This window comes from Cyanistes caeruleus, chromosome 9 (assembly GCF_971803275.1).
Source record: "Cyanistes caeruleus chromosome 9, bCyaCae1.hap1.1, whole genome shotgun sequence".
NCBI classification, from domain to species: Eukaryota; Metazoa; Chordata; class Aves; order Passeriformes; family Paridae; genus Cyanistes; species Cyanistes caeruleus.
The window spans coordinates 3,452,247-3,479,692 of record NC_141709.1 but is presented as its reverse complement, the minus strand read 5'-3'; the positions used below and the strand labels follow the sequence as shown (position 1 = coordinate 3,479,692).

Genomic DNA, 27,446 nt, shown 5'->3' with positions numbered 1-27,446 from the left:
AAATCCTCCTCTCTTTTCCAAACCTCTCTCTGTTTAGGCTAAAGCTGGGCAAAAAAATTCACCACAAAAGTAAAAGTTTGTGTGTGCTGAGGTGGTGGAATATCAAGGGGAACCAATGTGTTGAAATGAGAAATATTTGCTTTTCATATTTCTAAAACATTTCAGCTGTCAGTGGTTTTCAGTTTCATTTATTACCATTAAGTATTATCCAAACCCCAGTGAATTTCAGCCTGGGTTGAATCCAGCAGCTCTTTGGGGGTTCATTTTTAATTTTGGTTCAGCTGAAAATATTTGCAAATACTGATATTTGCAAATACTCTGCAAATACTTGCCCCAAACAACCGAGAAAAATGTTGTTTAGAGTTTTACCAGGAAAAGCAAATATTCACTTTGTTTGCACAACTACAGCCCTGACCTAAATAAAACTTTACCTAATATGATAATCTCTTTAGCTTAATGAAAATAGCTAAGAAGAAAGAATGGAATACAGTCAGACTCCAATCTCACTTTGCTGTTTTCTTTCACAATCTCCCATTTATTTTTAAATAGAAGCCCTGTTCCAGAAGTAAGCAGATATTTGTCTTTAAAAGGCCATAAAAATATTTCTGTATTGAAAGAACTCAGGTGGGTGACACTTTCAGCCTTTGCATACCTGGGCTATTCATTGCAAACACAGTATGTGAAACAGAAAGAGAACATTAAAATACAGATTTCCATCAAAATATTGGCATAGCATGATTAATGCTCTGCTGGTTCTTACATCAACACCCAAACTTAACCCTGCAGAGCAGGCTACAGTGTTTTCTCTCACCAAAGTAGTGCACAGCAAGAGAAAAGAGGGAGAGGAGGAAGCAATCCATATCTTGTATCAAACTGTGCCCTGGGCTCCAGTGAGCAGTTCTCACATTTAGCCCAATGTTTACCATAGTTCAGACCCCTGGGATCTTGTCTTCACATCCCCAGCCAACCAAAAAGTCTGTGCTTTGGCCAGAACATGAACAAACAACCCTCCCTCTTCCTTCATTTTGTCCCCTCCTCCAAGTTAAGGGCCACTAATCTCCTGAGACAGGTCAAGGCACAAGGCAGGGGGAAAGAAGAGTCAGGCTGTGGTTTTTAGGGTGCAGGGCTCAGCCTCCCTGAGCCCTTGGTGGGGCAGATCAGCAAGGCACTGTTGGCAGGAGACCCATCCAACACCAGGGTCCTGTTGCTGTAAGGAGCACCCTGATGTGCAGCTGCTGAAAATCATCGTGGTGGGTGTGGATTTGCTCTTGTTTGGATACAAAACCTGGCTCTGCAAGGCCTCTCTGTGTGTGTTGCTGCTGGGGAAATGAGCCATGATCTGCTACAGTTGCTCCTTCTGGAGGGGCACACAGGGCTGGCACCTGGGGCTGCCCCTTGGGTTATAACAAATGCTGTAACCTGCACCTGCCCTCCAGGTGTTCCTGAGCTGGCTGCTCTGCCCCACAGCACCTGCAAAATCACAGTGTGCTGGGGAACCACAGTGTTTCCAGCACTTGGATTTCTCTTCCTAGGATGCAGAAGAGGAGGCATGGAAAGAAACTAACCTGCTTTGTCAAGTATTTTTAGTGTTAATGGCAGAGATTTTGTCTTTACCAGCTAACCCAGATGTGCTCCTACTCTCTCTGGCAGATGCCAGAGCTCCATCAGCCTGGCAGGGAGGTAAAAGTACCCTTGGAGGGCAAGGACATGGTGTACTACCCTACATGGTTTGAAATATTGATGTTAACATCTACATTCATCAATAGAAGTCCCCTGGGGGAGGCTGGCAGACAGGCTTCCAGCCCTGCACACAGATCAGAGACCCAGGTGAAGAACAATCTGTTGTATGGGACCAAAGCATCGGCCTGAGGAGAGAGTGACAGCCTTTGTGTGGCAAAGGGATTGAGTGGGCTTGTTTTAGAGAGAGGTAGCATTAAGTTACATTGTATTATTCATTTTTGTTACCTGTGTAATCCCTTGAGGCTTCACACTATCAGGATGACAGCAACTGTTTCATTGCTCTGTTTCTGGAGCTTGTTCTGTGGCATGTGGGATCCCCTCATGGGATCCCTGCCATTATCCTAGTGTTCAAATGCTGACAGCCCAAAATTTCATGTAATTGATGTCTGGGGGATCTCTGAATTGCAGGTTTGTTTGAGGATCTGGCCTTTGCCTGGTGTCAATCAGGCTGTGCAAGTGGGACTCCGCTGGGGCTGGTCACACCCTTGATAGGCAAACTGGCTTTCCTTTTTGAAGCATGCCTTCAAAATGTTGGGTTTTGAGGAATTTGACCTTTCTGTGTTCTAGCAGCTCCCTGGATAAAGTATATTGTGAGACTGATGTACTCAACTTTAGCAAGCTGAGGGGCAGGGAGAGGTGAAACAGCTGCTGGATCACAGCATCTTTCTGTCATACTAATTGTGAACATTATTTGTCTATTTCTTGATAGAAACACTACCTGCAAGGTCCTGTTTTCTCTCACGCCTCCCGACACACTGATGTTCTCCTGTGGAACTCTAAAATACCCCCTGTTCACATCTGCCAGAAGGCAGCACTTTTATCACCTCCAGGAGTCAGCTGCCCAAAATTCCTGGATCAACTTGTACCCGTCAAACTCTTCCCAGGAACCTCTAAGAAACAAACTGAAGAGAAGTATCACCAGTTGTGCCCCTGCCAGTACCAGAGCCAGTCAGGACCATCTTTCCAGCCCTCCTCAGGGCTCTGGCCACTTTTGTCCCTAGGGTTTGGCATAGCAGCCCCCCTCCTCGATGGTCTGCACCGGGTGTATGGGTAGGACCAGGTGGGAGATGCGGCTCCACAGCCCACTCAGCTTGTCAGAGTCCATGTGGTCGTAGGAGCTGGGGGTCCTGGTGCTGGTGAACTTGGCCCACAGGAAGTCACGGACCCTCTCCTCCACCTGCTGGAGGCTGATGTGGCTCTCCAGCGTGTCCTCCTCCAGCAGCACCGTCAGCAGCAGGGCCACGTCTTTGAAGGCGGCGCTCTCGTGGTCGCAGTACTTGTAGAAGATGAGGGTGGCCCCCGCGGGCAGCAGCTCGAAGCGGTGAATCACCGCGGCTCGGCCCCCGGCCTGGAAGGCCGAGCTCAGCTCCGAGTCCACCTCCAGCTTGGCGCGGTCGCTGTGGAGCCTGGCTTTATCCCTGCCATCGATCTGCACCGTGCTGCCGTGCAGGGCGGCCGAGTAGGAGTCGGCCACGCGGGTGCTCAGGCACCGCAGGGTCCACTCGCCGCTGCGGGCAGCTGTGAGGATGATGATGGCCGGCTGCGTGTGCTGGGACGCGTTCAGGTGCTTCCGCAGGAACTTGCGCCCGCGAAGCCACAGGTGGGGGCTCTGGCCAGGAAACCTGTGCTGCAGCTGGTCAAATTGGGACAGGAATGCCTCCACCGTGGGGTTCTTGCGCGGCTGCTGGGAGCTGGAGGTCGGGCTGCCGAAGCAGAATATGCAGAGGCCGAGCACTGCGAGGCCCGCGATGAAAAGCCCTGTTCAACAGGGGAGAGACACAAGGTGGGGAACAGGAGTCAGACCCAAGTGACCTGCAGTGACATGCTGGAAAGCAGCCACAATGGATGTTTTTCCCCGCTCAGACCTTCCCCCCTGTAAGAGGAAAGTGGAACAAGTTGGCCAGGAAAGGTGAAGGAGCTGCTGGCTCTGTGTTGTGAGACTCCCACTCTGATACACCAGGTGAGGGAGCTGCAGCTCCAGGGATGAGGGCAAGGTTACAGCATTGTGCGAAACTTCCTGAAGCAGGAAACTTCCTGAGTTGCAGCTGCCCACAAGCTTTCTTCCCTTCCCCCCTCCTCCGTTTTCTTTAGGGTCTGTGGCCATTCAGAGCACCACATATGGAGGTGTCTGACCCAGGTAAAGCACTGCTTTCACTGCCCTCCTCCATGCTATGAGTGAACAAAGGCCACCATGCTTCTGCTCAGGAAACAGAAGGCAGCAAGCTCCAGACACAATGGCTTGTGTCCCTCTCCATGGCAAAGCAGAGTTTTTCTAACAGGAGAAACGTGTTGATGAAGATCAGCATCAACGTTCCTGCTCAGAGCCCCATGACAGAGCAGGGCTGGGCAGGGGGACCCTCGGCACAGTAACCCCCCAGACCTCCCAGGACATCCCAGGGCACTCACAGCATGATGACCACAATATTCCAGCTTTTGATGCTGAAGAGGAAGCTGTCACTAGAGGCTCAAACTGAGCCTCTATTTAAGGGAATGTTTTTTCTCTCAAACCCTCAGAAGAGGCTATGAAAGGTCCCAAGAGAGAAGAGTAATTAAATATGCTTCATTACTTGCTCCTGGAGGATCAGTGCCTTCTGGTCGATGAGAAACATGCAAAGGAAGCTTCTTTTCCTCACCTTTCCACAGGAGGGATTTTTTGGCCTTCTCCTGCTCTGTGTTTTGGGTGGTGATGTTCTGCAGGGAGGGCTGAGTCTCTGGGTTTGGGGCTGTGTCCCCTGCAGCAAGAGAAAAGAAATGTGCCACTCACTGCTGAGGGAACAGGTAAATGGAGCTGTAGTGAGCAGAGCAGCAGCTCTCAGCTCAGGGAAGAGTTAGAAGTGAATACTGCTTTGAGTTAATACTGCCCTGAGTCTTGGCTCTCTCCTCTTGGGCTGGGCAAGGAGAAAGACAATTCAGGGTGCAGAGTGGCTTCAGGCCTTTCAAAGCACGACAGAAGCCAAAGGAGAGAGAGAAAGAAACAGAGAGAAAGAGAGAAACCAATTAATTTCTTACACCTTGTTTCCTTCTTGACTCCAGAAAAGTGACAACAGCTACTAGAGATCTCACCCAACTGTTGTTCTAATGCCTATAGGAAGTGTAGGAAGTGGAAGAGCAGCAGTGTGCAGCCCCCAGCTCACCTTTTGGTCTTTTCCTTAACGTGCCTTGGGACCCACTCTCTTGTGTTTCTTGCTCTCTGGGTACCTCTGGCTCCCAGCCTGGGAGAGTGGCACTGCTGCTCTTCTCTGCCATGAGGACATCTTCCATACCAGTCACATCCAAATGTGTCATTTCACTGTCAGAGCTCTGTGCCTTGCTTGTTGATGAGGCATCTTCCTCTGCCTTGCAGTGGCTTTCACACTGCCCAGTTGTCTCCTGGTGGACAGGGCTGTCTCCTTTGCTTTCCACATTCTCATGGCCCAGCTCAGCTGTGGGGAATAATATTCACAGACCTACACTTAGTCTTTTTTAGCCCAAGAACCAACAACCCCTTCTTCTGCTCTGCCTCCTCTATGCCAAGTTATTAAGCTCAAGGGTTGGAAGAGACTCACCTTCATCCAAGTCCTCTTTTTCCAGGGGTCTTTCTGAGACGCCTTCTCTTGTCTTGTCAGACTCTTCCAGCAATACTGCAGTTTCCTGGGCACCTATCTCCTCTAGTGTGGGACCAGCTGAACCCAACAGTGTCGTCTCTCCCCCATTAGCAGCTGATTCATACACTGAAGAGTCCTCCTCTGGTTTGCAGGATGTCTCAGGCCACCTGCTTGTCACTTGGCACCCAGGTGCTTCTTGGCTGGCCTCTTGGTGCCCAGGGGCTTCCTGGCTGGGCTCTTGGTACACGGGATGCTCTGCTGTGCTCCCCACCACACCCTGGACTGGTCCAGCTGTTGGGATCAGAGTTCACAAGCCCAGTGAGCCACACAGGAGTCAAGAATGCCCAGTGCTTTACCACCACCCATACAACTCCCAGTTCTGGCACTGCAGAAACATTCAACCCCAGTGAGACAGGAGAGAACAGAGTAACCAGAAGTGAGAAAACTTTTGGGTTGAGATCCAGACAGTTGAGTGAAGGGAAGGAGGGAATTAGGATGCAAAGGGAATCGTTCACCACCTCCTACAAGCAGACTCATGCCACATCAGTCTCCCAGCAATGGCCACCCCCTTCTCCCTTTCTTCCTGTGCCCCAGTTTTGTTGCTGAGCATGTTATATTGTATTCAACAACCCTTTCCCCACCTTGGGTCCCTGCCCAATCTTCTGCCCACCCCAGGGTATTTGCTGGGTAGAGGCAGAAAGCCTTGACGCTGTGCCAGCACTGTTCAGCAATAGCCAAAACACTGCTCTGTTTTCAACAATTTTTTCTCTAAAACCACAAATCCAAACCACAGAACTTAGAGCTGCCATGCTAAAACTAGCTCAATCCCAGTTTATGTCCTAGGTAGGATGGGCAGGCAATTCCTTCCTTATGGGGTAGGATATGTTACCACATCTTCCACTGATAGTGGGTTTTCACAGACAGCAATGGATTTGAGGAATTCCTAAAGCTGTTGTCGAATACAGTTATTCTAATGTACTTCAAGCATCTGTCTGAATGTAAATGATAATTCTGATCATGTTCTGTCTCTGTTTCTGTCCTGGAGCTGCTCTCCCAAAGAGCTATGGCAACATTTAATTAGAAACAAACACTGGAGCATAATTCAATAGAGAGATTCTGCAACTGAACAGTGTTTGTGACATTCTGACTCTTACAGAACCTAAGTGCAGCTCGAATTTCAGGCACTATTTGTGAAAAATACCTTATGAATGATCAAGCACTACAATGACATAAACAATTATGCTATAATTAGAAAAAACACTGATAAAAAGGGCAAGGAACTCCCTTCTAATTTGAAAACAGAGAAGAAGCTGCACTTGTCACTTGTCAGAACATGATTTTTACTTTTTTTGTTGCTGACTATTACAGTAACACTTGTGACTATCTAGGACAGACCTGAGCTGGTGATGGCATCACTGTATCACTGACACACTCCTAGGTACTAGTCATAACAAGGCTCCCACAGAATGTAAGTACAAGGTGGAAACTGAAACATGAAGAACTTGGATGTATCCTGCTGCTCAAGCTGGGCACAAACTACTCCTTGCCCTGCCTCTTCCAGAGTTTTTCCAACCACAGGTGGTGGAAAACTGGCTTATTATTTAAGCATCTGATGGTGGGAAGCACCAGGATATAAGGAAGAAAGCTCTTCCAGCCTGGATCTCTCTCTTCAACATTCCTTGTGCTGCCATCTTGGGACACAGAGTCTAAACCTGTTGCAGATCGGAATCTAAAACTGAAAGTAACTTGTTCAGCTTTTACCCTTTAAAAAATGATGGCAACTTGCTTTCCTTGGCCTGGAAAAGATGAGATTCTTTTACTGGTTTATTTTTCTTTTTCAGAGGTTCCCCATATCACTGCTGAAAACTTGCAGCGAAGGGATTTTCCTAGCAGATGGAATAAGCCAAGGATTCGCTTACCTGCAGGCAGATCCACGCTTGGATTCTCTTCCATTTTCCTTTTCCCCTGGAGTTCTGGCTTCTGCACTGGTTGGTTTCACTTTCTCCGATGTTCATACGGAGCTGTATCTCCCTGCTGTTCGAGAAGGTGACCAAGTCCTGCCCCACTCACAGGCACCATCCCGTCCGGGTCCGGGCAATTCCAACTACACGCCCACGAACCTGATAAGCAGAAACACAGGAGCCGTGATTCACGGTGAAGGAGGCTCCTCCTCCACGATTCCCAAGGTGAAAATGGGCGGATGTCGCCCATAACCATGAACCTTCAGCCCATGGGCTGTCAGCTATTTTGCTTCCCGTCAGTCCAGGGGTTAATGCCAGCCGCATTTATCCTGGGACATGCCAGGGGGGTGAGGCACTGCTGTCTCATCCCAGCGCTGCTCCCGGACGGCAGGCCTGGAGCCTGGGGCTCGGCAGGCTGCCCCGGCTACTTTTGGACTCCTGGTACCTCGCAGCCAGGCCAGACACGGAGCAATGACCCTGCTTCTCCCGTCACTCCCACCCTCCTGTCTCCGGCGTGTGGGATGGATCCGGCAGAGCCACGCCGGGGGCTCAGCAGTGCCGGGCCGGGGGCTGCGAGCCCGGAGCCGCAGCCCGACTCCTGCAGCCCTCCAGAGCTGATTCCCCCCGGTTAAAGCACTTTGGCACAGGGCACAGACGGAGCCGGACTCTCTGGTGTAACCCAGCTGACGGCTTTTCCAAGCACAGCTAAGGCGGCATGGAAAACTCCCAAGAAACTTTTCCCGCTGGAGAATAGTCCGTGCGGTTTTCTGTACAGAAATCTCCAGCCCAGCCTCCTCAGCAGCTTTTGGGCGCTGGGAGACACCTCACCCCCCAGCACTGTCTCCAACACACCACCCGGGGCTGCGGGGGTGCAGTCACTGCCCTGCCGCCCGGCTCTCGTCCGTCCCCTCCCTGTTCCCGATGCTGACGCTCCAGCAGGAGAAGGAAGTCAGCAGAACAAAGTGGAGCCGGACGCTTACCCAGGCAGGTTCGGAGCCGGTCAGGGCGGCGATCAGGAGCAAAGGGGTGGCAAGAGGAGGCCAGAGCTGGCCTTTCCCCTTGCCCTCCGTCCCAGAGGCCCTTTGGTGGCAGGACACCAGCGCACACCCTGAATCCTCCTGGAAACGTGACGGTGAACTCTGCCCTTCCCTGGCTCCCGGCTGCCTGCTGGGAGCTGTAGTTTTCCTTCCCACAGTCGTTCTCGGGAGCGTTCAGGAAACAATAACTTCTTTTTTTTTTTGGCCGTGTTTCCGCGACTTTGTGGTTGTGCGCTTTTTTTTCCAGTGAGTGACCGGCGGCTTCCTGCATTCAGCGTTGCGGATTGAAGGAAAGAAACCGGAGTGAGGAGGGAACTGTTTTGAGAGTTGATTTAGGAAAAGGACTACGAGAAAAGCAGCTCAGACTCGTAGGCGGCAAAGCCCAGACTGCAAATGTAACGTTGCCAGTGCAGAGAAGCTGGGGAGGACGTGAAAAGGAGGGTCTTCAGCATCAGCTTGGAGGGAAAGGGATGTGGAGCCCACCCAGTGTCCCCTGAAGTGGTCCAGAGACTGCAACGGGAGGGGGGAAAGTGTGTGTGTGTGTGTGTGTGTGTGTGTGTGTGTGTGTCAGCCCTTGGCCTCATTTAGGCAATTCTTTTCCAAAAAAAAAAAAAATCTGTTCTAACTTGTGGTACCTGCACAGTGGCATGTATAGGCATGGGTATATTCCAACCCCTTCCCTATTCCCCCTGCCCAGGACACATTTCATGGAAAGCAGCAGCACAGAGACAGCAACACCTCTGGAACTCAGCTGGCTGCCTTTTCACCAGCATCCCCAGAGAAGCCCAGCAGCAAATGGCTGGGACAAAACACAGGGAAAGACAACTGAAACAGTGCTGGAAAGGAGCAGGCACAGAGTAGCTGTGACTCCTCAATCTGGGGGACAGAGGGCTGAAAGGGGGGATTGGACTAATGTGTTTGTTTCATTTTAACTAAATGTTCCCCTTACTAGTATTGGAGGCACTTGTAAAACAGGTAAGAGGTTGGGCTCAAATGGGCAGAAAAATATACTTTATGCTGTGTGGAGGAACCCTTACTGGCCCAGGGAGCACAGAAGCAGTGTCAGAGGGGTCAATAAAATGTGTGTGCCATGTTACTCAGGGCTGTCAGCATGTGCACAGGCATCAATACCTGCTCGTCAGGAAAGTGATGAGAAGGTGAAGTGTGCTGCCCACTGCACCTTATTTCTGAAAGTGGCTTCCTCCCTCACCCACAGAGGCTGGGAGGGGACAGCAGCATGGCAAACTCAGCACATTCCCTTGTCACGACCAACCTCTCACCAGGTGCGGCAGGGGCTGTAAAACCAGGAAAAGCAGGAAGGAAAAAGTCAGCATGGCTGATCCACAGAGGTCACCTTGAGGGCCCTGCTCCTGGCTGCCATCAATCTCACACCCTGACTTGATCTCCATCAGTAAGGAACAGCCAAGGAGCAGCAGAGGAGCTGCAGGTGGCAAAGGCTTCATTTTCTATCCCTCTGTCCCTAAAACCTTCCAGTCCCTTCAACACAGCAGATGTCTGGGGCTGAGGGGTCACCCTTCCCACAGAAGCAGAAGCACAAGTGTCACAAAACTGGTGGTAAGTGTGGGACAAAATCAGGGGGTCATTTCAGCCCCTCCAGGCTGAAAACCCGGTTCCCAAAAAGTCATTTGATGGGAAAATTAACTGGCTAGCCTAGGGCATGGAGTAATCACAAAACAGCTACAAAAAAGGATCTTGATATTGTTATGTTGATTTTTTTCTCCTGGTGTGGTATTTGTTACATCCTCTTTTAAATTTTTGCTTTAGAAAGCAATGCTCGATGTGTGTCTTCTGCTTTTAGGTCCGAAAAGAATGTTAATATTTACTGCTGGTACAGTAGGAGGCATGTATAACTTATCTCACAAATATTCACTTGTTTCTGGGTAAAACTGCAACACTTATGGTGTGTTGAATTTAAGATACAAGTAAAGAATTTAAGATATTTTTTGCTTTGAAGTCTTTGTACAGAGAAGAGCAGTAGCCTAGGCTGAATGGCACTTGCCTCACCCAGCCTTCCTGTTGGATTGCACAGGAGTGCCAGACTCTCTTTAGTGACAGGACAAAGAGCAATGGCCATAAACTAAAACACAAGAGGTTCCACCTCAACATGAGGAACAATTTCTTTACATTGGGGGTGGCAGAGCACTGGGAAAGGTTGCCCAGGGAGGGTGTGGAGTCTCTGTCCCTGGAGACATTCCAAACCTACCCGGAGGTGTTCCTCTGTCACCTGCTCCAGGTGACCCTGCCTTGGCAGCCGTGTTGGACTGGATGATCTCCAGACGTCCCTTCCAACCAGAACAATTCTCTCATTCTGTGAATTTGTAAAAAGGTCTCTATTTGCTTAGCAACTCATTTCCAAGGTGGTCTTGAGCTGCTAGGGAGGGAGTCTAAAGGAGATCTTGTAGTCCCGTCAAACTGCATCTTGAAAACCTCCACTCACAGGAATTCTGCCACGTGCCTAGGTAAAAATGCTTTATCAAGAATGCAAGCACATTTTTAAATCCCCGTTTACTTGCAATGCATCTAAACAAATGGGTAAGAAAAGTGAAATGCTTAGTGAGATATTCCAGATCTGATTAGCCAAAATGATTCCCACACTAAGGAACAGGCTAGTGCAACCTTATCAGTGGCAAAGGATCCTCCGAAGTAGCTCCTAGTTTCCTCTCTCTGCTACTCAGTTGCTATTTCTGCTTATTTTACAGGTTTTTCTGCCTCCGAGAAATGCAAAACTGGCTACGATGGGACCGCAAATAGAGAAGAACCGTGTGGGGAGCGCCGGGCCCGGGCTGCCCTCAGGGGCCGCCCCTGCGGGGCCCCGCCGGCCTGGGGGGGCCGCGGCCGTCCCGCATTTCTTTCACTGGGGGGCGGCAGCCACGGGGCCGCCGGACGGGCGTTCCACGGGCTCTTCCCGCCGGGCCTGATCCTGATCCCGATCCCTATCCCGGTTCCGGTCCCCGCGCGCGGCTCGGGCGGTGCCGGGGCCATGGCGGAGCGGCCGCGGTACCACGTGACGCCGCGGCGGCCGCTCCGCGCGCGGGCGGAAGCGACGGGCCCGGGTCCCGCCCCGCGGGAAGTGAGGCCCGCGGAGCCGCTCCCGCCGCCGCGGGAAGGCGGCAGCCACAGGCCCGAGCAGGCGGCGGTGGGCGGACGGGGACGGGGACGGGGTCGGGGTCGGGGTCGGGGACGGGGAAGGCGCCGCGGCGTGGCAGCGGGCGGGATGGTGGGCAGCGGCGATGATGAGGCGGCTGCGCCGGACGGCCCCGAGCTGGCTCCCCCGGACGGCCCCGGGCTGAAGCGGCGGCGGAAGAGCCCCCGGCTGGCGGCGGCGCGGCCGGAGGAGCCCGAGGATGAGGTGGACGCCGCGGCCCAGCACGGCACGCTGCAGGGTGAGCGGCGCGGGCGGGCGCAGCAGCCCGATGTGGATCTTGTGGTTGAGGGCACGGTGGGGCGGCGTGAAGTGCGGCGGGCGGGCGGGCGCCGTGTGGTTCCCCTCCGGGGGTGTTGGGACGGGGCCGCGCCGCGGGCTCCCCGTGAGTCCTGGAAGGTGCTTCTGAGCCTTCCCGGTGCTCCTGGAAGGCTGTCGGGCCTGGGCCCGGTGGGCTTGAGCTGAGTTGCCGGCTGTGCTCTTCACCCGTATCTCGTTTCAGGGGACAAGCATCACTTTGGGACCCCAGACTCTCTGACGCGACCCCCTATAAAAGCCTACAGATCGCCAGGTAGGCTCCAGCTCCCGGAGCTCACAGTCCGCACCGCAGGCAGAGAGGCTGAAATGCCCCAAACTTAGGGAAATGTGGTTTGTAGGGTTCTAGCTCCTTGACAGGTGTTACCGTGGCTCTGGCACGCAGGTGAGGAAATCGCACTGTGGCTCTTATCCCATACACGAGGGATGGAAGGAGAAGCAGTGCTGTAAAGGATTGGTGTGTGCAAAGCACGCTGAAACCCTCAGGGGGGTTTCCTACAGTAAATATCTGGGACAATATCTGAGCCCAGCATTCAAGTTTTACTAACACTGCTTGGCTTTAAAAGGCAGGATTTAAATAAGGTATCCTGAGCTGCAGAAATCAATCCCTCAGTGGCTGTGCTCCTTACAGGGAGCAGCTTTGCTTATGAGGAAGCGCATAATTGTGGCTTCTCCTTTTGAAACACCAAGCATGTGCTGGGACTTTGTACAGAGTTGTACTTGCTCCTGGACACTGGGCTGGACAAGCTGCTGTGTTAGCACAGTGTGGCATCTTCTTGTTGCTTTAGTTGATGAAACCTGGGTCTTTCTTTAAACTATAGAAATGTGCTAACTCCATGTAACACAGTCACGTAGATTTAGCCTGTCATTTGAACAGGAAACTGTGAATAAATTGTATTTCCTTCCTCTTTATTTTGGAGCGTGTACATTGTCAGTGTGGGGTAGTGCTCAGTTGGGCTAGCCTGGGACTGTTCTCCATTCCCATCTCTGTTTTATCATCAAGAATTGTCTGCTTGTATTCTGCTCCAGAAGCAGAATTTTCAGGAGGCATGGAAAAAAATCTTACCTTGAAGAAGGAAGAGCAAGGTCATGAGTGTTTCTTTAGGCAAATACAGAGATTTATCTGTAAAACAGGTCTTGCTCCCACACAGTGGCTAACAGGGTATAATAGGCTTTGTGTGTTAAACATGGCTGTGCAGCTGAGGGTTGGGTTTTTAATTAGATGGCTCTAAAAATGAGGCTACTCTCCCCAGCTCTTAACAGCTGTATTGGATTATAGGCACAACAGGTGTAAAAGTATGATAAGAGACTAATTGTTTATGTAGAGGCAGAGGATTAGTAGCCTCCCCTGTCTGTAGATGTGCAGTATAAGCAATATTGTGTTTTTCCTGCAGAGTTCAGGGGTTTGTCTGTGAGACAGGGGAATTAGCAGGCTGGGTTGTTAGGGGAGCATGATTGCCCTGCTTCCCTGAGAACAGAATGGAAGCAAAACCACACCTTGAGAAACTGGTTCCTGTCTTCTACTAAGAGGTTTTAAATACAGGTTAGGCAACTTGCTTGGGGAGCTGAAAAGCTTTAAGAGCTGTAAGAGGAGCTTGCAGAGTTTTAAGAGCCTAACAAGCCCTGCCTTGAATCAGTCAGCTTCTAGATCAGTGAGCTGAAGATACGTGCTAGCAGTCTCCATGAAAGTTGTCTTTTACAGACCTTTCTTTTCTGCAATTTTCTAGAAGTCTTTGAGACACAAAGAGTGGTGATTGATGCCAAGGAGGGGAGAGGAATTAAGAGCAGGGAGTGCCTGAGTAGCCTTCTGTAGATTTAGAAATTTTTTTTGGTCTTCTGGTCACAGTTACTAGGGAGATTTTCCTTGTAAAACCTCCATACAGAGTGAAATATTATGGATATGTAATTTGGCATTCCTGAAAATAAAGTAATTTGGTGAGTCTCTTCGTTCTGAGCTTTGTGGGAAATCAGTCACTGAACAGCTTTTTAAGATGGATTTAAAACATAAGGCCCCATTAAGTATCTGCAAATACTGTTGCACCTGTGACTTACCATAGTTTAAAACTTAGAGCTTTTTCACAATTTTTTTTGTGGTTTGGATGGGTCTAGTGGTTTTGTTTTTCTCCTTAGCATGTTTGACATACACTGGTGTGCTGAAACAGCCAGAACACATTAGAAAAAGGCTGTTTTATTTGTTGAAGTAAAATTACTAAACACTAGGTGGCAAGCTGTGCATTGCCCTTGGCATATGGTGAAATTGCTACAGAAACACACTAAACCCCAGCAGAGCCCTGGGCTGTTTAAAGAGTAAAAGGGCCCAGAGTAAGTGTTAGAAAGAAATTACCAATTGTATTCTTCCCTTTGCTGTTTGCTCTGCTGATGCTTGACAGCTGTGCCACAATCTCTGTCCCCCAACTGTTCCATAGCTTTTTATTCTATACCTGAGCTTTTTCTTACCAGCCCCTTGATTCTGGGGTTGCACTTTTATCCTTTCCTGCATTTGGTTTCCCAGCCCTGACCTTTGCTCTGTGACCTCTGATACTCCACAGGGCTTTACTTTTTCTAGTCAGTGACATTAAATAAGTTTGGTTTCACAGCTGAGTGACTCTGTGATTTGGCAAACACCTGAAAGATGTTGGTTTAGATTTTTCCCAGCTACTTGAGGGGTGAAATTAGGTTGCTGTTAGGGCTTAGGAGAGAACGAGGATGGCCTAGACTCCATTAAAAGGGAACTTATTTTCTGTATTTACCTCTGTCACTTTTCCCCCTCTGTCCAATGATGCATAAGACAGCACAATGATTGTTTGTAAGTTGAGTGCCCAAAGCTGTGGGAAAAACTCTATATTCCCATGGCATTTACACTGAATCCCCTTAGTGTAAGGAATTTCTAGGCTCCTAGTGTTCATGTTTTTAAGCCAAGAATTAATAATAATTTATTTTTTTAAAAGAAGTGTGTGGTGGTGTAGACAGCTATATTTCTAGTGAACTCAAATTTACCATAAGCAATTCAAGTCTTACTTGCTTTTTGTTGCATTTTAAGAGTAACTTTTGTGAGTTCACAGCTTGGAAAATCACCAATTTAGATCATGGATGTTTGGAAACTACAACTTGGTCCTTCAGATTTGAGGTTGCCAATCCTCTTTTTGTTCTTTTTTTGCTCCTGACAGGTGGTACCTATTTTGAAGAGAATCCAGTAAGGGAAAATGCAAAGGCTTGTGACAGTAATGAAACTGAGAAACCAAACATTTATACAACATTAAAAGGTAACAGCTTTTATCAGTACTTTTTCCATGGTGTAACAAATGGTTGCTTAAATGTATTAAAATGACAATTATTCAGTTCTGTTAGAAAAGGGGGAGTTTTTGAGCTGAAATCTGAATGGGTGAAAAAGGTGGGTTTTTTTTAAAAAAATAAAGTTTCAGTGTATACTCCTGCCTGAACCAAAGTAAAACTGATTATAATATGATGAGAATCTGCTTGGGTGCAAAACCTTAAAGTTCAAGAAAAGGCATATATCGACTTTGATAAATACCTAACTGTGTGGTTTTGGAAAAGCAAAACAAAAAGAAAAGTAATACCAAAATTAAAAAAACTGCCTTCAAAGAACTTATGAGAGTGGATCCTTATTTACCCCAGGCAAAAAAAATAAAACTGTTAATTTTCTAAAAGGTGAGTTATCTTTGACTTTAGCAAGGAGAATGACTACACCAAGAGATTTCAAGGTGAGAGAGCACTTTGCTCATTGTTCAGAGATTTTTCTCAATGTGTATTACAGAAGCAGTGGGGAGGTACAATGAGAAAAAAAATCAAGATAATTTTTAGAAACAGAAGGAAATTATATGTGTCCTTTTAAAAGAAAACTTACGATTGATTTGTCATATTGGCAAAAGCGGGGTGAAGGGCCAAATCAAGCCCTTTCTAATAGGTAACAGTAGCTTTCTCCAGCTCAGAGGGGTTAAAGAGGCTGTTCATACACTGCAGGCTTGGTTTGGCAGCACAGCATATCTACCTGCCCTAATAAGCTTTGAGGATTTCATGAAAAGAACTAAAAGCATGTATGGCTGCTCTGTTCTATTCTGACCTCTTACGTGGTAACCGAGTTCTTCCATTTGTGCTTTGGTTTCAGAAAGAAAGGCTGACTTTCTTGAGAAAAATCAAGGGTGCTGCTCAACTTCTGCACCACAGAGTAAGTAAAACAAGAGAACCCAGTCCTTCACTGTCATGAGATGAAAAGGACAGTTATTTTCCTTTCCTCTGCTTCTGGCTTTTCTTGTCCTCTGGGACACTGTCTGGGAATATGGACAGGCACTCAGGAGGCAGGTTCAAACAGAAGCTGGAGAAGGGAGTACATTCCAGTCAGAGCCTTTCTGTGAGGTTACTCAACTTGCTGACCACAGAAAATGCTCCACTTTCTCTTTTATTTTTCGTTTTGGACTTATGGGACAGTAAGTGCAGAGCATGGAGTAGAGGCATTATGGTGGGGGTAAGCTGAGGAAGGGAACAAAACCTTCACCTTTTGGTGGCAGTGAATGTTAGTTTATACACAAACATTCCCTTTTATCCTTTCCCTGAGAAGTGGTAACTTGCTGTGATTGAATTAGTTGTTCTATACTCCTGGAAAGGAGCATTTTTCTTTGCTGGCAAAATCCTGCTCATCTAATGACCAGCTCCCAGTGTTTCAGACTTTTGCAGTGATTTTTTTTTTTGCTTTGTGGGTTGGTTTTTGTTTTTTTTTCTCTTGGAGGAGTACTTGAAAGAAGAAGAAGAAGAAAAATGTTCTGAGTTCTTAGTAAAATTTTTGTGTTTGGTTCTGTCCTCAAGAGGTATAGGTATAGATACATTAAGTTTTGTAAATCAGATTTCAGTCTGAAGAACCTGTGGGGGTTTTATTTCTTTTGGGGTTTTTTTGTTGTTGTTGTTTTGGTTTTTTTTTTTAAAAACTATGGTGCCTTCAGGAACAGAAGCTGCACGTCTGTGAAATGCCTTTGAAAAATGAATTGATGCAGGGAGTTCTCTCATCTGGTACTTTTACTTTTCTGTGCCACTCCACGTACTGCAGGAGTGATTAATTGTGTCTTTGGTGAAGAACTTTGGAAGATCACCTAAAACTCTGAAATCTTTCAGGTTTCTGCAGAAGTTAGACTTTTTGAATTAAGTAAGACAAAATTTACTGGGCCCTTGTGAAAACTGTTGTAAATAAGGCACAGTTCTTAGGCAGAGTAGGATATGGTTTTAGATTGTTTATTGAATTATTTTTTCCTTTAGTGTATGAGTTACAGCTCATTCACCTAAATACAAAACCTGTGCAAACAGAGCTGCATTGTGACGTATTACAGAATCAGGGTGATTTTGAGCTGTTAACTCTTAGAAGATTGAGATAAGCTTAGCCAGTGACAAGCTCCATGGCTGTGCCCTTTTGGGGTAGGGGGTTGAAATTACAGAATAGGGCAGTTCATTAAGCCAGTTAAGCCCCAGCTTAAACCAGAGCTGCTTTTCGCACCTTCTGCGATTACATTCATACAGAAACAAGGTTAAAGTTTCTTTCAGTGTCTTTAAATAACTACTGCAGGGTATGTTTGTTCAATTTATTCTCAATAGTGCCATTGAAAGTGTCCTGATTTGGTTATATATTATTAAAGAGCCTTCAGCTTTGAACTAGTTGCTGTAGTTCACAAGGAGACATAAATTCTCCTGTCTTTTTAATTAACTAGCTAAATGCAGAAAACACGCTGACCAAAAATTGCACAGTATATATTCATACTGGTCTCTTGGGAAAGTTGTTCATAACACCTTATGGATAATTCCTCTTGTACTTTCTGAGCTGTGTGAGCCCATTTAAATAGACCAAAAGTATATTTTGAAGTTGAAAGCTTGCACTTTGCTTTAAAAGCATAATTCATCCCAAGAAACTGACTGCTGATGAAGCAGGCCTCCAACCCAAGCTACGTGGAGAGAGGGAAATAAGACTGTGCACTTAACACATTGATTTGTTTTTTCTATTGCTTTGGTTTGAAAAGAGAGGTGTCTGCTAAGGAAGGCAGAAACTTCTTTTGAAATGGAAAAATGTAAAAACCCTCCTGCCCTCCAAATTATTATAGTCTTGAAATCCAGAGGCTCTCAGGCAAGGATATGAGAATAGGAATAACAGTTCTTTATTAGGAAAATTAAAATAAAAATGCAGTGGTACAAAAAAATCCAACTGGCAGAGTCAGAATACAAGCTTGTTGGGCAGGGTGTTGGTAGCAGTTTAATTAAATGGTGGCTGTAGCTCTCCTGGTGTGGCAGATGTGGTTCTGTTGAAGCAGTGACCCTGTGGAAGGGTGTAGATTTCCTCTGAACGTCCAGGGGTGGTGTAGATAGGCCAGAGGAAGAAAGGCTGTGGTGTTCCAAGGCTCAGATTATATCCAGGTAGGAATGCTGGGCTCCTCCCCCTGCGTGGAGCATCTCCCCATGGGATGATGTCATTTTATCAGTCCTGCAGTGAGACCCAATGGCCCATTAACAGAAGAGATCCCCCTGCAGTTATGAAAGATAGCTCATAGAAAAGATAAAGAACAGTGCCCCACCTGGTTTTAACAGGTGGTAATAGAATACATACTTTTAGTTACATCTTGCATTGCAACCCAAGACACTATTTATGTCTTGCATTATGTTGTTTACCTAATGTGTCCATTAATTCAGTTTCCATTTTTATACCTCTCAAATTCTTGAGCAAAATCAGGAAACTTAACTGGGACATGGGATCCTTGTGCAGAAAGTAGCAGGTTGTTAAATCTCTTCCATTTTATCACCTTGAAATTGAGCTTTATTTGCATAATTGTTCAAGAGTTGAAAATCTTTGGGGGTGATTTGTGGTAGAGTGGGGACTTGGCTTTCTAGGTGAGATGGCCAGGATGGTTTGGGAACTGGCATTTGGTGAAGAGCAGAGATGGAGATTTGCTCTGACAGTTGAGTGAGACTTCTCAGGCTGGTAATAGTGGTGCAGGTTATTTTCCTTGTTCAAGATGATTCTGTTGAGCACAAGGGGGCGAATGATGTGGAAAAGAACTGAAAACCCTGAACTTAACACATCCCCACCTGGGGTGAGGTGACAACCTTTGCTCTGACTTAGCAGGACCATGTTTGCTTCAGCGGGGTACTTTGTTAGCCATCCTGTAAGATTTGTGGAATTTTGTATGTAAAAGCATAGCTAGGAACAGCTTTTTGTTGAAAATAATGCAGTTTGGTGATTTCAACTCCCTGCTGGAAGATTGTTCATAATTGTTATCTTAGTGTTCTTCTCATGTTCCTTTCTTAATCTCTTAACAGGCGGAAGTAAATCTCGGTATCAGTCCAGTACGGAGAAGCAGTCACAGCCTTTGGCCAAAAGTAAGACTTCTGCTTTCACTTCTGTTTCATTCTTGTGTAACATTTAACCATTTTCATGCCTTTCTAAGTATTTCAGTTCCTGGGAGTTGGTGTTAAGCTGAGGGTCCTTGCCAGAATAGATGATTTGCTTGCTAGGACATGTCATCAGTATGAAGGAAGGAAGGGTGTTGTATAATGAGTAATATTTTCACCTGAATTTGAGGTCTTTCATCTGAAGGAAGGGTGTTGTATAATGAATAACATTTTCACCTGAATTTGAGGTCTTTCATCTATAATGTTTACAAGATGAAAACCTAGGCAGGGCTAGTGGTGGTGGTATTTAACCCTTGTTGGGTTGCTGTCCTGATAAAAGGCTGTAAAAAGGTAACAAAAGGAATACAGTTCTTTCTGTTTCCAGGAAGATTGGTGTATTTTGTCACTCATTTTACTGGGAACAGAATCAAGCCTTTTGCTTGCAGTATGTGAAACAAGTGTTAATTTAACTGTTCAAATACGAAACCAAATCAAAATATTTAGTATTTGATGTGCACTGTTTGCTGTGTGTACTTTTTGAAGCTCACTGATCAAAAAGCCACAACGTTTTCTGATGGGGGTGACCCACCAGTGTTTGAGATGCAAAAATCGCTGCAGCAATTTTATCCTTATGGGAACAGGAATGAGAAATAACACAGAAACCATTCTGGTGCAGCCAGGTTTTCCACAGGATCTTTTCTGAAGACCATAAATGGAGGAAAAGAGTTGACCTTTTTCAGAGTCATTTTAAGCTCTTAGTTTGGATTTTATTAAATTGAGTGGAATATTGATGAACTTTAGGAGCTCCTTTTTCTGAGGAAGATCTAATATAGTCTCAATCAATCTGGGAACATGTAAAAATGGGGATTTTTTAATGCTTTCACTTCATGAAGTGGCTTAAGAAGTTCAAAACTGTGTTCTCTCTTTTGTGGTTTGTTTGGGTTTTTTTAACTAGATCATCTTTTCTGTGCTCTTCAGCTACTGTACCAGTATTGAGAATGGCATGATTTCACTGTTTCCTCCTATTTTCCTTTCACTTGTTGAGTTCTGGTGCCTTTTTAAACATTGTTTTCTTCTTGTTTGCTCCCTCTCTCTATAGATGATGGTGAACCGCAGAATGGATTTCACAAGATGTGGACTTTGTTACTGATTCTATTAATTAGTGTCCCATTGCTTTATGTCCTGTGGAGTGGAATTCAAGATGGAACCTCTTCAAGGAGAGATGCTGAAATTCTGCAAGCGTTTCGGGCCCAGATGGAGAAACTAAAAAATACTTACCAAAGTCAGGATCCCAACCTGTGGAGAAGAGCCCATGCTTTCCTTGAGAAACGTCTTAACTCTTCCCATGTGCATCTGGAGCCTGCTATCCTGCTGTTCACAGCTGGCCAGGAAGCTGAGAAGGCCCTGAGGTGCCTGAGCAATGAGATTGCCAACGCTTTTGCCTCGTCCCAAAATGCCACTACAATCAGCATCAACGCAGTGGACAAGGCTGTACAGGACAGTGACTCTGTCAAACTGGAGGTGGACACAGAGCTCAGCTCTGGGTTCAGTGAAGGCAAGAAGGTGGCAGTGGTGCATCGATTTGAGTCACTGCCTGCAGGCTCCACCTTAATCTTTTACAAGTACTGTGACCATGAAAACGCAGCGTTTAAGGATGTGGCTCTTCTGCTGACAGTTCTTCTGGACGAGCAGTCGCTGAGAAAGAGCCTCACCTTTCAAGAAGTGGAGGAGAAAGTCCGGGATTTCCTCTGGGCAAAGTTCACCAGTTCAGATGTTCCTGCTTCTTACAATGGCATGGACACAGATAAGCTGAGTGGACTGTGGAGCCGGATATCTCATCTTGTGTTGCCTGTTCGGCCTGAAAAGGGCCTCCCTCTGGAGGGATGCACATAAAGATTGCTGGAGGGCACTTGGGAAAGGAGGAAGACACAAAATATATATTGCAAGGCAGAACAGGGAAGAATTTAGTGTGGCTGCTGAGCTCAGGCAGCAGCAAACCAGTCCTTCCTGTGCAGAGACTTTCCACCAACTGGCAGAGTTGTTTCTGCCAAAGTAACTGGGACTTCTCCAAGTAAACTACAGGATATAAGCAAGGAATTTGCTGGTTATTGGTAAATTGTATTCAGTGATGCATTCAGCCTTGGTATCCTGGAGCTGGACATTGCTGTGCATCAGAGCAGAGTCACTCATCTGCCTCTGAACCTGTGTTGAAGCACTGTTGGCTTTGTTGTGAGGATCCTTCTCTGGTGGTGCATAAAGCTGGTATCACATTTGACAAGGTAACAGAATGTAAAACCATCACCTTCATCTCCCAAAATTGCTTACTTTCCTTCTAACATAGAAATAAACTGAAAATTATGACAAAGTGATGTGAGTCTAAGCACAAGCTTCTTCCAGATCCATTGGATCACAACATAGATGTCAGCTGTCTCTGGCCACTGTAGAAGTGGCAAAATTGCTTGAAATATCTGTGACCTGTAGAGAACCTTTCAGCAAGCATTTCTTCCTTAAATGAGCCTGGCACAAACAGTTCTGGAGAAAGAGAAAAGCTGAGGTACAAAGGTTGCATAAAGTCAGTAGTACTAATGTCAGTTAAGTGATTCCTCAGTACCTCTTTGCCCGGCTGCTTGCAGGAGTTCTCTACTCTTTTTCAATGTTTTGCAAGTCTTAAAATTTGGATGGAAATGATAAAATGTTTATCCCTGTGTACATACTATATCCTTTCCAAACAAAACTTTAGGAAGACATAGGCTATTTCTCATTTTACTAAGATAATTATTTTTGCATTGAGAGAATCTATTTATTTGTGGTACTTGATATCCTAAAAAAATAAGTTTTCTTCTTGTATCTGTGTGTAACTGGCTGTATACATTTCTAGCAAAGAACAGATTTGCAGAGCATGCTTTTAATGTTTTTTAGTCTCTCATGTCAAGAATTCTTCACACCAGATTAAAAACATGTACCTGTTTCTATTGTTTAATACTTTGCCTAAAAAAATAAAAGAGAATAGCAGCACTTCCATTTCATTGCTGTTACTTCATGCTCTGAGCTATTGGTCCATGTCCATTTGGTTTTATTGAATATGAAGGAATGTGTGAAGATGCTCTCAAATCAGTAGGATGTTTTCTTGTAACAGCTGAGAGATCGGGCCCATCCTTCATTCACAAGCCCCTTGAACTGTCCTGTTGCAAAATAATCCTTTTCAACCAGGAAACCCATTGAGGAGCTGGAGCTTCTGGCTTCTTTGTGCAAGGCAAGGTTGGGGGTGTTAAGTGGAATCAACCAAAATCACCTGAAGCAATAAAGGAGCAGAGTTTGGGAGACACACAGCTGTGCTCACTTAAACCAGAGGTGGATTTGTTCTAATTATGGAGAGCCAGCAATGGATAATGCTTACTATTTTAATGGGCAGAAATAAAAACAGTAAACAGACATGGAAGTGTTGTTATTCTGGATGTTTAATAGCTCAGGAAGGAAAAGATGGCATTTACATTTCAAACATTTCACTGGACAAATGTTTTTTAATAAAAAAAACCAACAACTGTGACTTATTTTCAAATGTGTCCTCATAGCATATTTGTTTGTATATTACGTAAACTATTTTAGTAATGATTCAAAATAAACACACTTATTTGTTTTATAAAAGCTGTTTTAAGACTTGCCCATTGAATTTTAAGTGGTGAGACTTTTTTTTTTTTCCTGTGTTTAAATTGCTCATTTCACCTTTGACCAGCTACAGGTGCCTAAAATATGACCTTTTGCAAAACTTAGAACTTTTAAGAAACCTGAGTGGAGTGGAAGATACTGGGATGCAGATGCATGTATTTCATAATAATAGGTCTTATGTCTAAGATGGAACAACATTTCAGGAAATGGCTGTGAACTGTCTTTTACTTGGTGTTCTTTTACTAATTCCCCAGTTCTGATTTCAGCTGGAACTAATGATAAGATATGGTTCACTTGTTTCATTAGCCTATACAAGAGTCAGCAGCTGACAAAAAGGGATGACTTCATTCTTGTTCCACTCCTAGCTGCATGTTCTGTACCTTTGGTGTTGCAAACTAGCGCACTGTGAACTGACTGGAGAGGACAATCTTACTGAAAAGTAACTTTAAAAAAAAAATATCAGAACTGGCTACCACAAAAAAAAAAAAAAAGAGATGTGATATGAAGACAGGAGATTCACACACATGCAAATAAAACATAGTTTATGCAGGCTATTTTCTGTTTTTAAAACTTTTCTTCCTTATAGGTATTAAAGGTATATTCCTGGTTCAAGAGGAAAAATAGGATGTCTGGAAACTAAAGACTTAATGTTGTGCTAGCCAAAGGAAAATCACTTTTTTTTTTTGCTGTTATGAACTGTAGGGAAAGCCTACAAGGGTGTCTTTCCAAATGTATTGTGCTGCTTAGTCTGAAAAAAGTGAAAAACAAGATAATATAGTCAGTTGCCCCTTCCATGGGAGGGGGAAAGGCTGAAGATTAGAAGACTCTTCCTGCTCTTGACAGGTCCTTTTGTAGCTGTTTGTGGCTTTGTCCTTAAAAGGTTCTCATTAAATATCCACAGGTACTTAATGCAGATCTCATTAAGCAACTCCTACTCAGCCAGAGGTGAAGAGTAATGTCTGTCTGTGTTCCTCACAGGCAGCTGATTGCTATCCTTGTATAATTATTTCGTTGCCTGGGGCAAACGGTGTCATTTGATGTTTTCCAAACTGTAAAATAGTTTGGCTCCTTCTTGAGAAATCTCACTTGTGAAGCTGAAGTGTCCATGACTGTCAGCAGATCAGGAAATTAGTTTGTGACAGAAGAAATGTGGTTTTACAGAGCAAAGACACCAGATCTGGCCTTGAGACCAAGAAGGGTATTTTTCTTCTTCTGTGGCCTTTAGCAAAAAAACCCTTTTGAGTAGAACATGATATTTTGGAGCGGGGCTGAACCAGCTACGCACCAAACTCCAGTAAGATTTCCAGCACTCTGCAAATAGGAGTGGAAATGGTCAAAGTGCTCCTTGGGTTGTGAGCAGAAGGAGCTGCAGCTGGTGAGAGCCCTTTGCAGGTGGAAGGGGGAGTGTGGCCCCTCTGCTGCTGTCACCTGTGGGCACCTGCAGGGTGGAAATCACCTTACTGCCTTCAGCAGTGGATGTTGTGAAAGGGACCCAGAACAAAGCACTGCCCAGCTGTTGTTACCTTGTCTCTCACACCCTGCTCTGAGTCATGCTGTGCTGAGTTTGGAACATGCTAAGCAGGTTTGGAAATAGGAATTAATTTTTTTTCCCCCATTTTTTCACATCAACAAAATCATACCTTCTGCAAATTAAATTACAAAAACCCACAAACTTGTGGCTTTTGTATCCTTGTTTTTGAAAATTGTTTGTTTGGAACGAAAAGTCCAGCTCAAACTGAGTGCAAAAGGTAAGGTAAGAGCTCCATGTTAAGGCAGCAAATAAAATTATTTGCTGTACAGGACATAGCTATATGTACCATCTGCAGTGCAATTGCCAGCATGCTGTATTTAGGAAAAATAATCTGGTTTTGGAGGGGTGTAATGAAACATGAACAACTTGCCAGATTCTGTGTTAGGACCTTGTGGTACAGTTGGAAAACTGGGGGAAGAAATCTGAAGCGATGCTTTTATTTTATAAGAGAACAAATTTTTCATGCATTGTTTCTGCTGGCAGATGGACTGCCAGTGGTAGGAGTAGAGAGAAGGGAGGCGGGTGTCCTGTAGTCCTCACAGCTGTCCTGTGTCCTGTTTTATTGTCAGCTCCTGACAGTTGGATTTATAATTGTATGCCTGGAAAATCTCATTCCATGTCCAACAGGTGGAAGCACCCTTCCCCAAATTCCTCCATGGCCCTTGGGAGTCAATCAGGGAAAGGGGGGAGGGAGTCTGGGGGCTCTTGGCTGCAGGAGCCAGCTGCCCATTTCTAATTTTAGAAGGCGTGTGCAAGAACAGTGTGGAGTGGAAAACTTTCCAAACCTCTCTCTTAAAGCTGCAATAACCGAGTTAGTGAAAGATGAGAATGTGGCTCTTAACTTTTAACTTACTGCGTGTCTCCATCCACCACCTCCAGTGCTGGGGCAGCACTTGCTGCTGTTCCCTGCGTTGCTTTGCCCTTTGGGGAGGCTCGTCCAGCTGGAGAGTGTTCAACTCCTCCCGTCCTCTCAGTTTGGCTGAGAGCTGTTTGCAGGTAAACGGTTTCTTTATTTCTGATCGCTGAGAATTTCACAAGGTGATTGATTGCGTTTTCCACAAGAATCTCCCTCTAGTCTCGCGGAGGACGTTTGCCCATCAGAGCTTTCCACTCATTGCAAGGGAATCTTTGAAAGTGTAATCTAAAGTGTTTCAGTTAGGTTCCACTGGCAGAGAACAAACACGAGCAAAAACAGAATACAAGCCTTTTAATTTAATTCGGCTGAGACTAAATAATTTCCATGTTTGAGAAAATCCTAAAGTGATGCCTAGTTTGCCTGGAGAAGGAGGAGTGTGAAACTAGACTAACTGCTTCCAAGCAGAAAAGAGAAACTATGTTTAAAAGCATAATTAAAGAGGCAGTACATTACGAAAGTGCTGAATAATTTAAATAGGCTGCCAGTCCAGCAATATTAAGCAGTAATTTTAAGCAAACACTATGCGATGATGGGGAATGTAAAAATTTAATTTGCCCTAGTCTGCAATCAGGGCTCCCATACATTACACTAATATTGTTTTCATTGACTGAAATTGCTACTATTATTATTATTATTATTATTATTATTATTATTATTTACAGTCTCCTGCATTTGGGAGCAGCAAGTTTGCTCTTCGAGGACTCAGGAGGGAATTTGGTACTGCTTACCACTCTTTCCCACTGGTCTTGTGCTTGTCTTTCTGTGTTCAGGCATTTTTTTCCTCCTCATCTGGCAAAACAAAATAGTTTCCAAAGGTTTAATCACTGACATCTCAACCTTACCTTTTCTTCCAAAAGTGGTATGCTTATGCCGGAAAATGTACTCTGTAATTAGCTTGTATATGTAAAAGATCCAAATTAAGGCTAAATGAGTATCCTGTAATTGTGACGTGATTAAATTTGGCATTACCTAAACTTCATAGCTGTAATCTCTCAGTATTTATGGTGTTTTCCTATGATGTTCCCATACTGGAATAACTTACATGCAAAATGCTGACCATTTACTAGAGGAGAGGCTATGTAAAAATAGGTTAATCCTTTTTAGTTAAATAAAAAAAAAAAAAAAAATTGAAATAAGTAGCTCCAGTAGTTATCATGATCCTTTATCCTTTAGTGTTTGGGGTAGATAATTCTCCACCCCTGTGTTCCCCCAAGAAATTTGGCACCAAACAATCACACTAATGACTGAAAACCAGACTGGGGAAGTTGTAGACAGGCCCTGAAGGGAGCATTCCCAAAATAACTGTAGGAAGAATTTCTTTTTTCCTATTCTAATAACTTTCCTTCTTCAGTGGAAATAATTTTGCTATAGCTGGATAATATCTTAGACCTATTTTTGAAGCGTGGGTGGTTTTAATGTATCTTTGGGGCGGAATCCATGCATTAGAATTCCGTATACTAACAAATTCTTCCGTGTCTATAATGAATGTTAAAAGTGAAATGAAGCCCGTGGTACTCAGTCACGTCTCTGAAGTTCTGCAAATGTTTATTTAAATTTAAATTTGGGAGAGTGTAATCGGAGACGCCTTCATTTGCAAAAAAAAAAAAAAAAAGTAATTATTTTTCTAAAGATGACTTAGCTATGAACACAAATGACTAAAAAGCGGTGCCCCAGTTTCGGCTGGAGCCGCTTCAGGAATGCCAACATCAGCGCTGGGTTTAATTAGCATTGCCAAGTCCTGGCCTTGCACCAACACCCAGGGCTCTGCAAATAAAACGCGAGGGGACTGACCCGGCAGGTCGAGCTTGTAGAACTGTGAGGAGAAAAAGAAAAGCTTCGAGGGAAATATTGGAGGACCAGGCTCTCCCGAGGCTGAAGGAGGGCAGGGCCGCCGCGCCGCACCCAAGATGGCGGCAGGCGCCGAGGGGGCCCGGCGGGACGGCGCCATGCTGGGAAGGTCGGCGGCGGGCCGGTTCTCGCGAGAGTTTCCTGTGCGCCGCCGCCGCCGCCGCTCCGTGTCAGTTGCGGGCCGGTAATGGCGGCGCTGAGGGGCCGCTGAGGGGCCGCGCACCGGGCTCGGGCCGCCCTCCCTCCGCCCGCCCTCCGCGGGATGTGCCGCGACCTGCCGCCGGCGCAGCGGGCGTCCACCAGGT

At 45.9% G+C, this 27,446-nt stretch overlaps 3 protein-coding genes and 1 long non-coding RNA gene across 33 annotated transcripts in view; 2 read left to right on the top strand and 2 right to left on the bottom strand.

Moving 5' to 3' along the window:
* Positions 1–514: 514 nt before the first annotated feature.
* Positions 515–12,949, bottom strand: TOR1AIP2 (torsin 1A interacting protein 2). Of its 9 annotated transcripts, XM_086842065.1 has the most exons (9): positions 10,960–11,165; positions 10,547–10,651; positions 9,454–9,617; positions 8,266–8,587; positions 7,244–7,444; positions 5,286–5,615; positions 4,875–5,162; positions 4,374–4,472; positions 515–3,498 (listed from the first exon to the last, which is right to left on the bottom strand). In XM_086842065.1, the coding sequence occupies exons 5-9, from the start codon at positions 7,275–7,277 to the stop codon at positions 2,738–2,740; spliced, it is 1,512 nt and encodes a 503-aa protein (XP_086698191.1). In that variant the 5' UTR covers positions 7,278–7,444; positions 8,266–8,587; positions 9,454–9,617; positions 10,547–10,651; positions 10,960–11,165; the 3' UTR covers positions 515–2,737. The 9 variants fall into 9 exon arrangements, with proteins under 9 accessions (XP_086698191.1, XP_086698192.1, XP_086698190.1 ...); XM_086842066.1 differs by lacking the exons at positions 9,454–9,617; positions 10,960–11,165 and adding an exon at positions 12,867–12,949; XM_086842064.1 differs by lacking the exon at positions 10,547–10,651.
* Positions 11,309–22,825, top strand: LOC111932604 (torsin-1A-interacting protein 1-like). Its single transcript, XM_086842060.1, has 6 exons — positions 11,309–11,726; positions 11,988–12,056; positions 14,968–15,063; positions 15,927–15,986; positions 19,109–19,168; positions 20,280–22,825. Exons 1-6 carry the CDS (start codon positions 11,324–11,326, stop codon positions 21,071–21,073), a joined length of 1,482 nt encoding a protein of 493 aa, XP_086698186.1. The 5' UTR covers positions 11,309–11,323; the 3' UTR covers positions 21,074–22,825.
* On the bottom strand, positions 22,629–27,303 carry LOC111932605 (uncharacterized). The gene is made up of 3 exons (XR_002866236.2): positions 27,085–27,303; positions 26,022–26,082; positions 22,629–25,503 (listed from the first exon to the last, which is right to left on the bottom strand). It is a non-coding gene; the product is annotated as an uncharacterized LOC111932605 (long non-coding RNA).
* The window catches only part of CEP350 (centrosomal protein 350), a 69,773-nt gene continuing 69,518 nt past the window's right edge, over positions 27,192–27,446 (top strand). For 14 of the 22 annotated variants that reach the window (XR_015273848.1, XM_086842052.1, XM_086842039.1 and 11 more), the window contains exon 1: positions 27,274–27,444. The gene's annotated coding sequence lies outside the window, so the exon portion shown is untranslated. Of the gene's footprint in view, positions 27,445–27,446 lie in introns of all 22 variants that reach the window. The other 8 variants (XM_086842055.1, XM_086842045.1, XM_086842053.1 and 5 more) reach the window with 2 other exon arrangements.

Coding starts and splice junctions, on each gene's coding strand:
- TOR1AIP2 (XM_023931737.2), bottom strand. CDS start 7,277: ATGGAAGAGAATCCAAGCGTGGATCTGCCTGCAG. Junction 5,616..7,243: donor AAGCGTGGATCTGCCTGCAG/GTAAGCGAATCC, acceptor TGATCCCAACAG/CTGGACCAGTCCAGGGTGTG. Junction 3,499..4,307: donor CACTGATCCTCCAGGAGCAA/GTAATGAAGCAT, acceptor CCTGTTGAACAG/GGCTTTTCATCGCGGGCCTC.
- LOC111932604 (XM_086842060.1), top strand. CDS start 11,324: ATGGCGGAGCGGCCGCGGTACCACGTGACGCCGCGGCGGCCGCTCCGC. Junction 15,064..15,926: donor CATTTATACAACATTAAAAG/GTAACAGCTTTT, acceptor CTTTGGTTTCAG/AAAGAAAGGCTGACTTTCTT. Junction 15,987..19,108: donor CTCAACTTCTGCACCACAGA/GTAAGTAAAACA, acceptor ATCTCTTAACAG/GCGGAAGTAAATCTCGGTAT.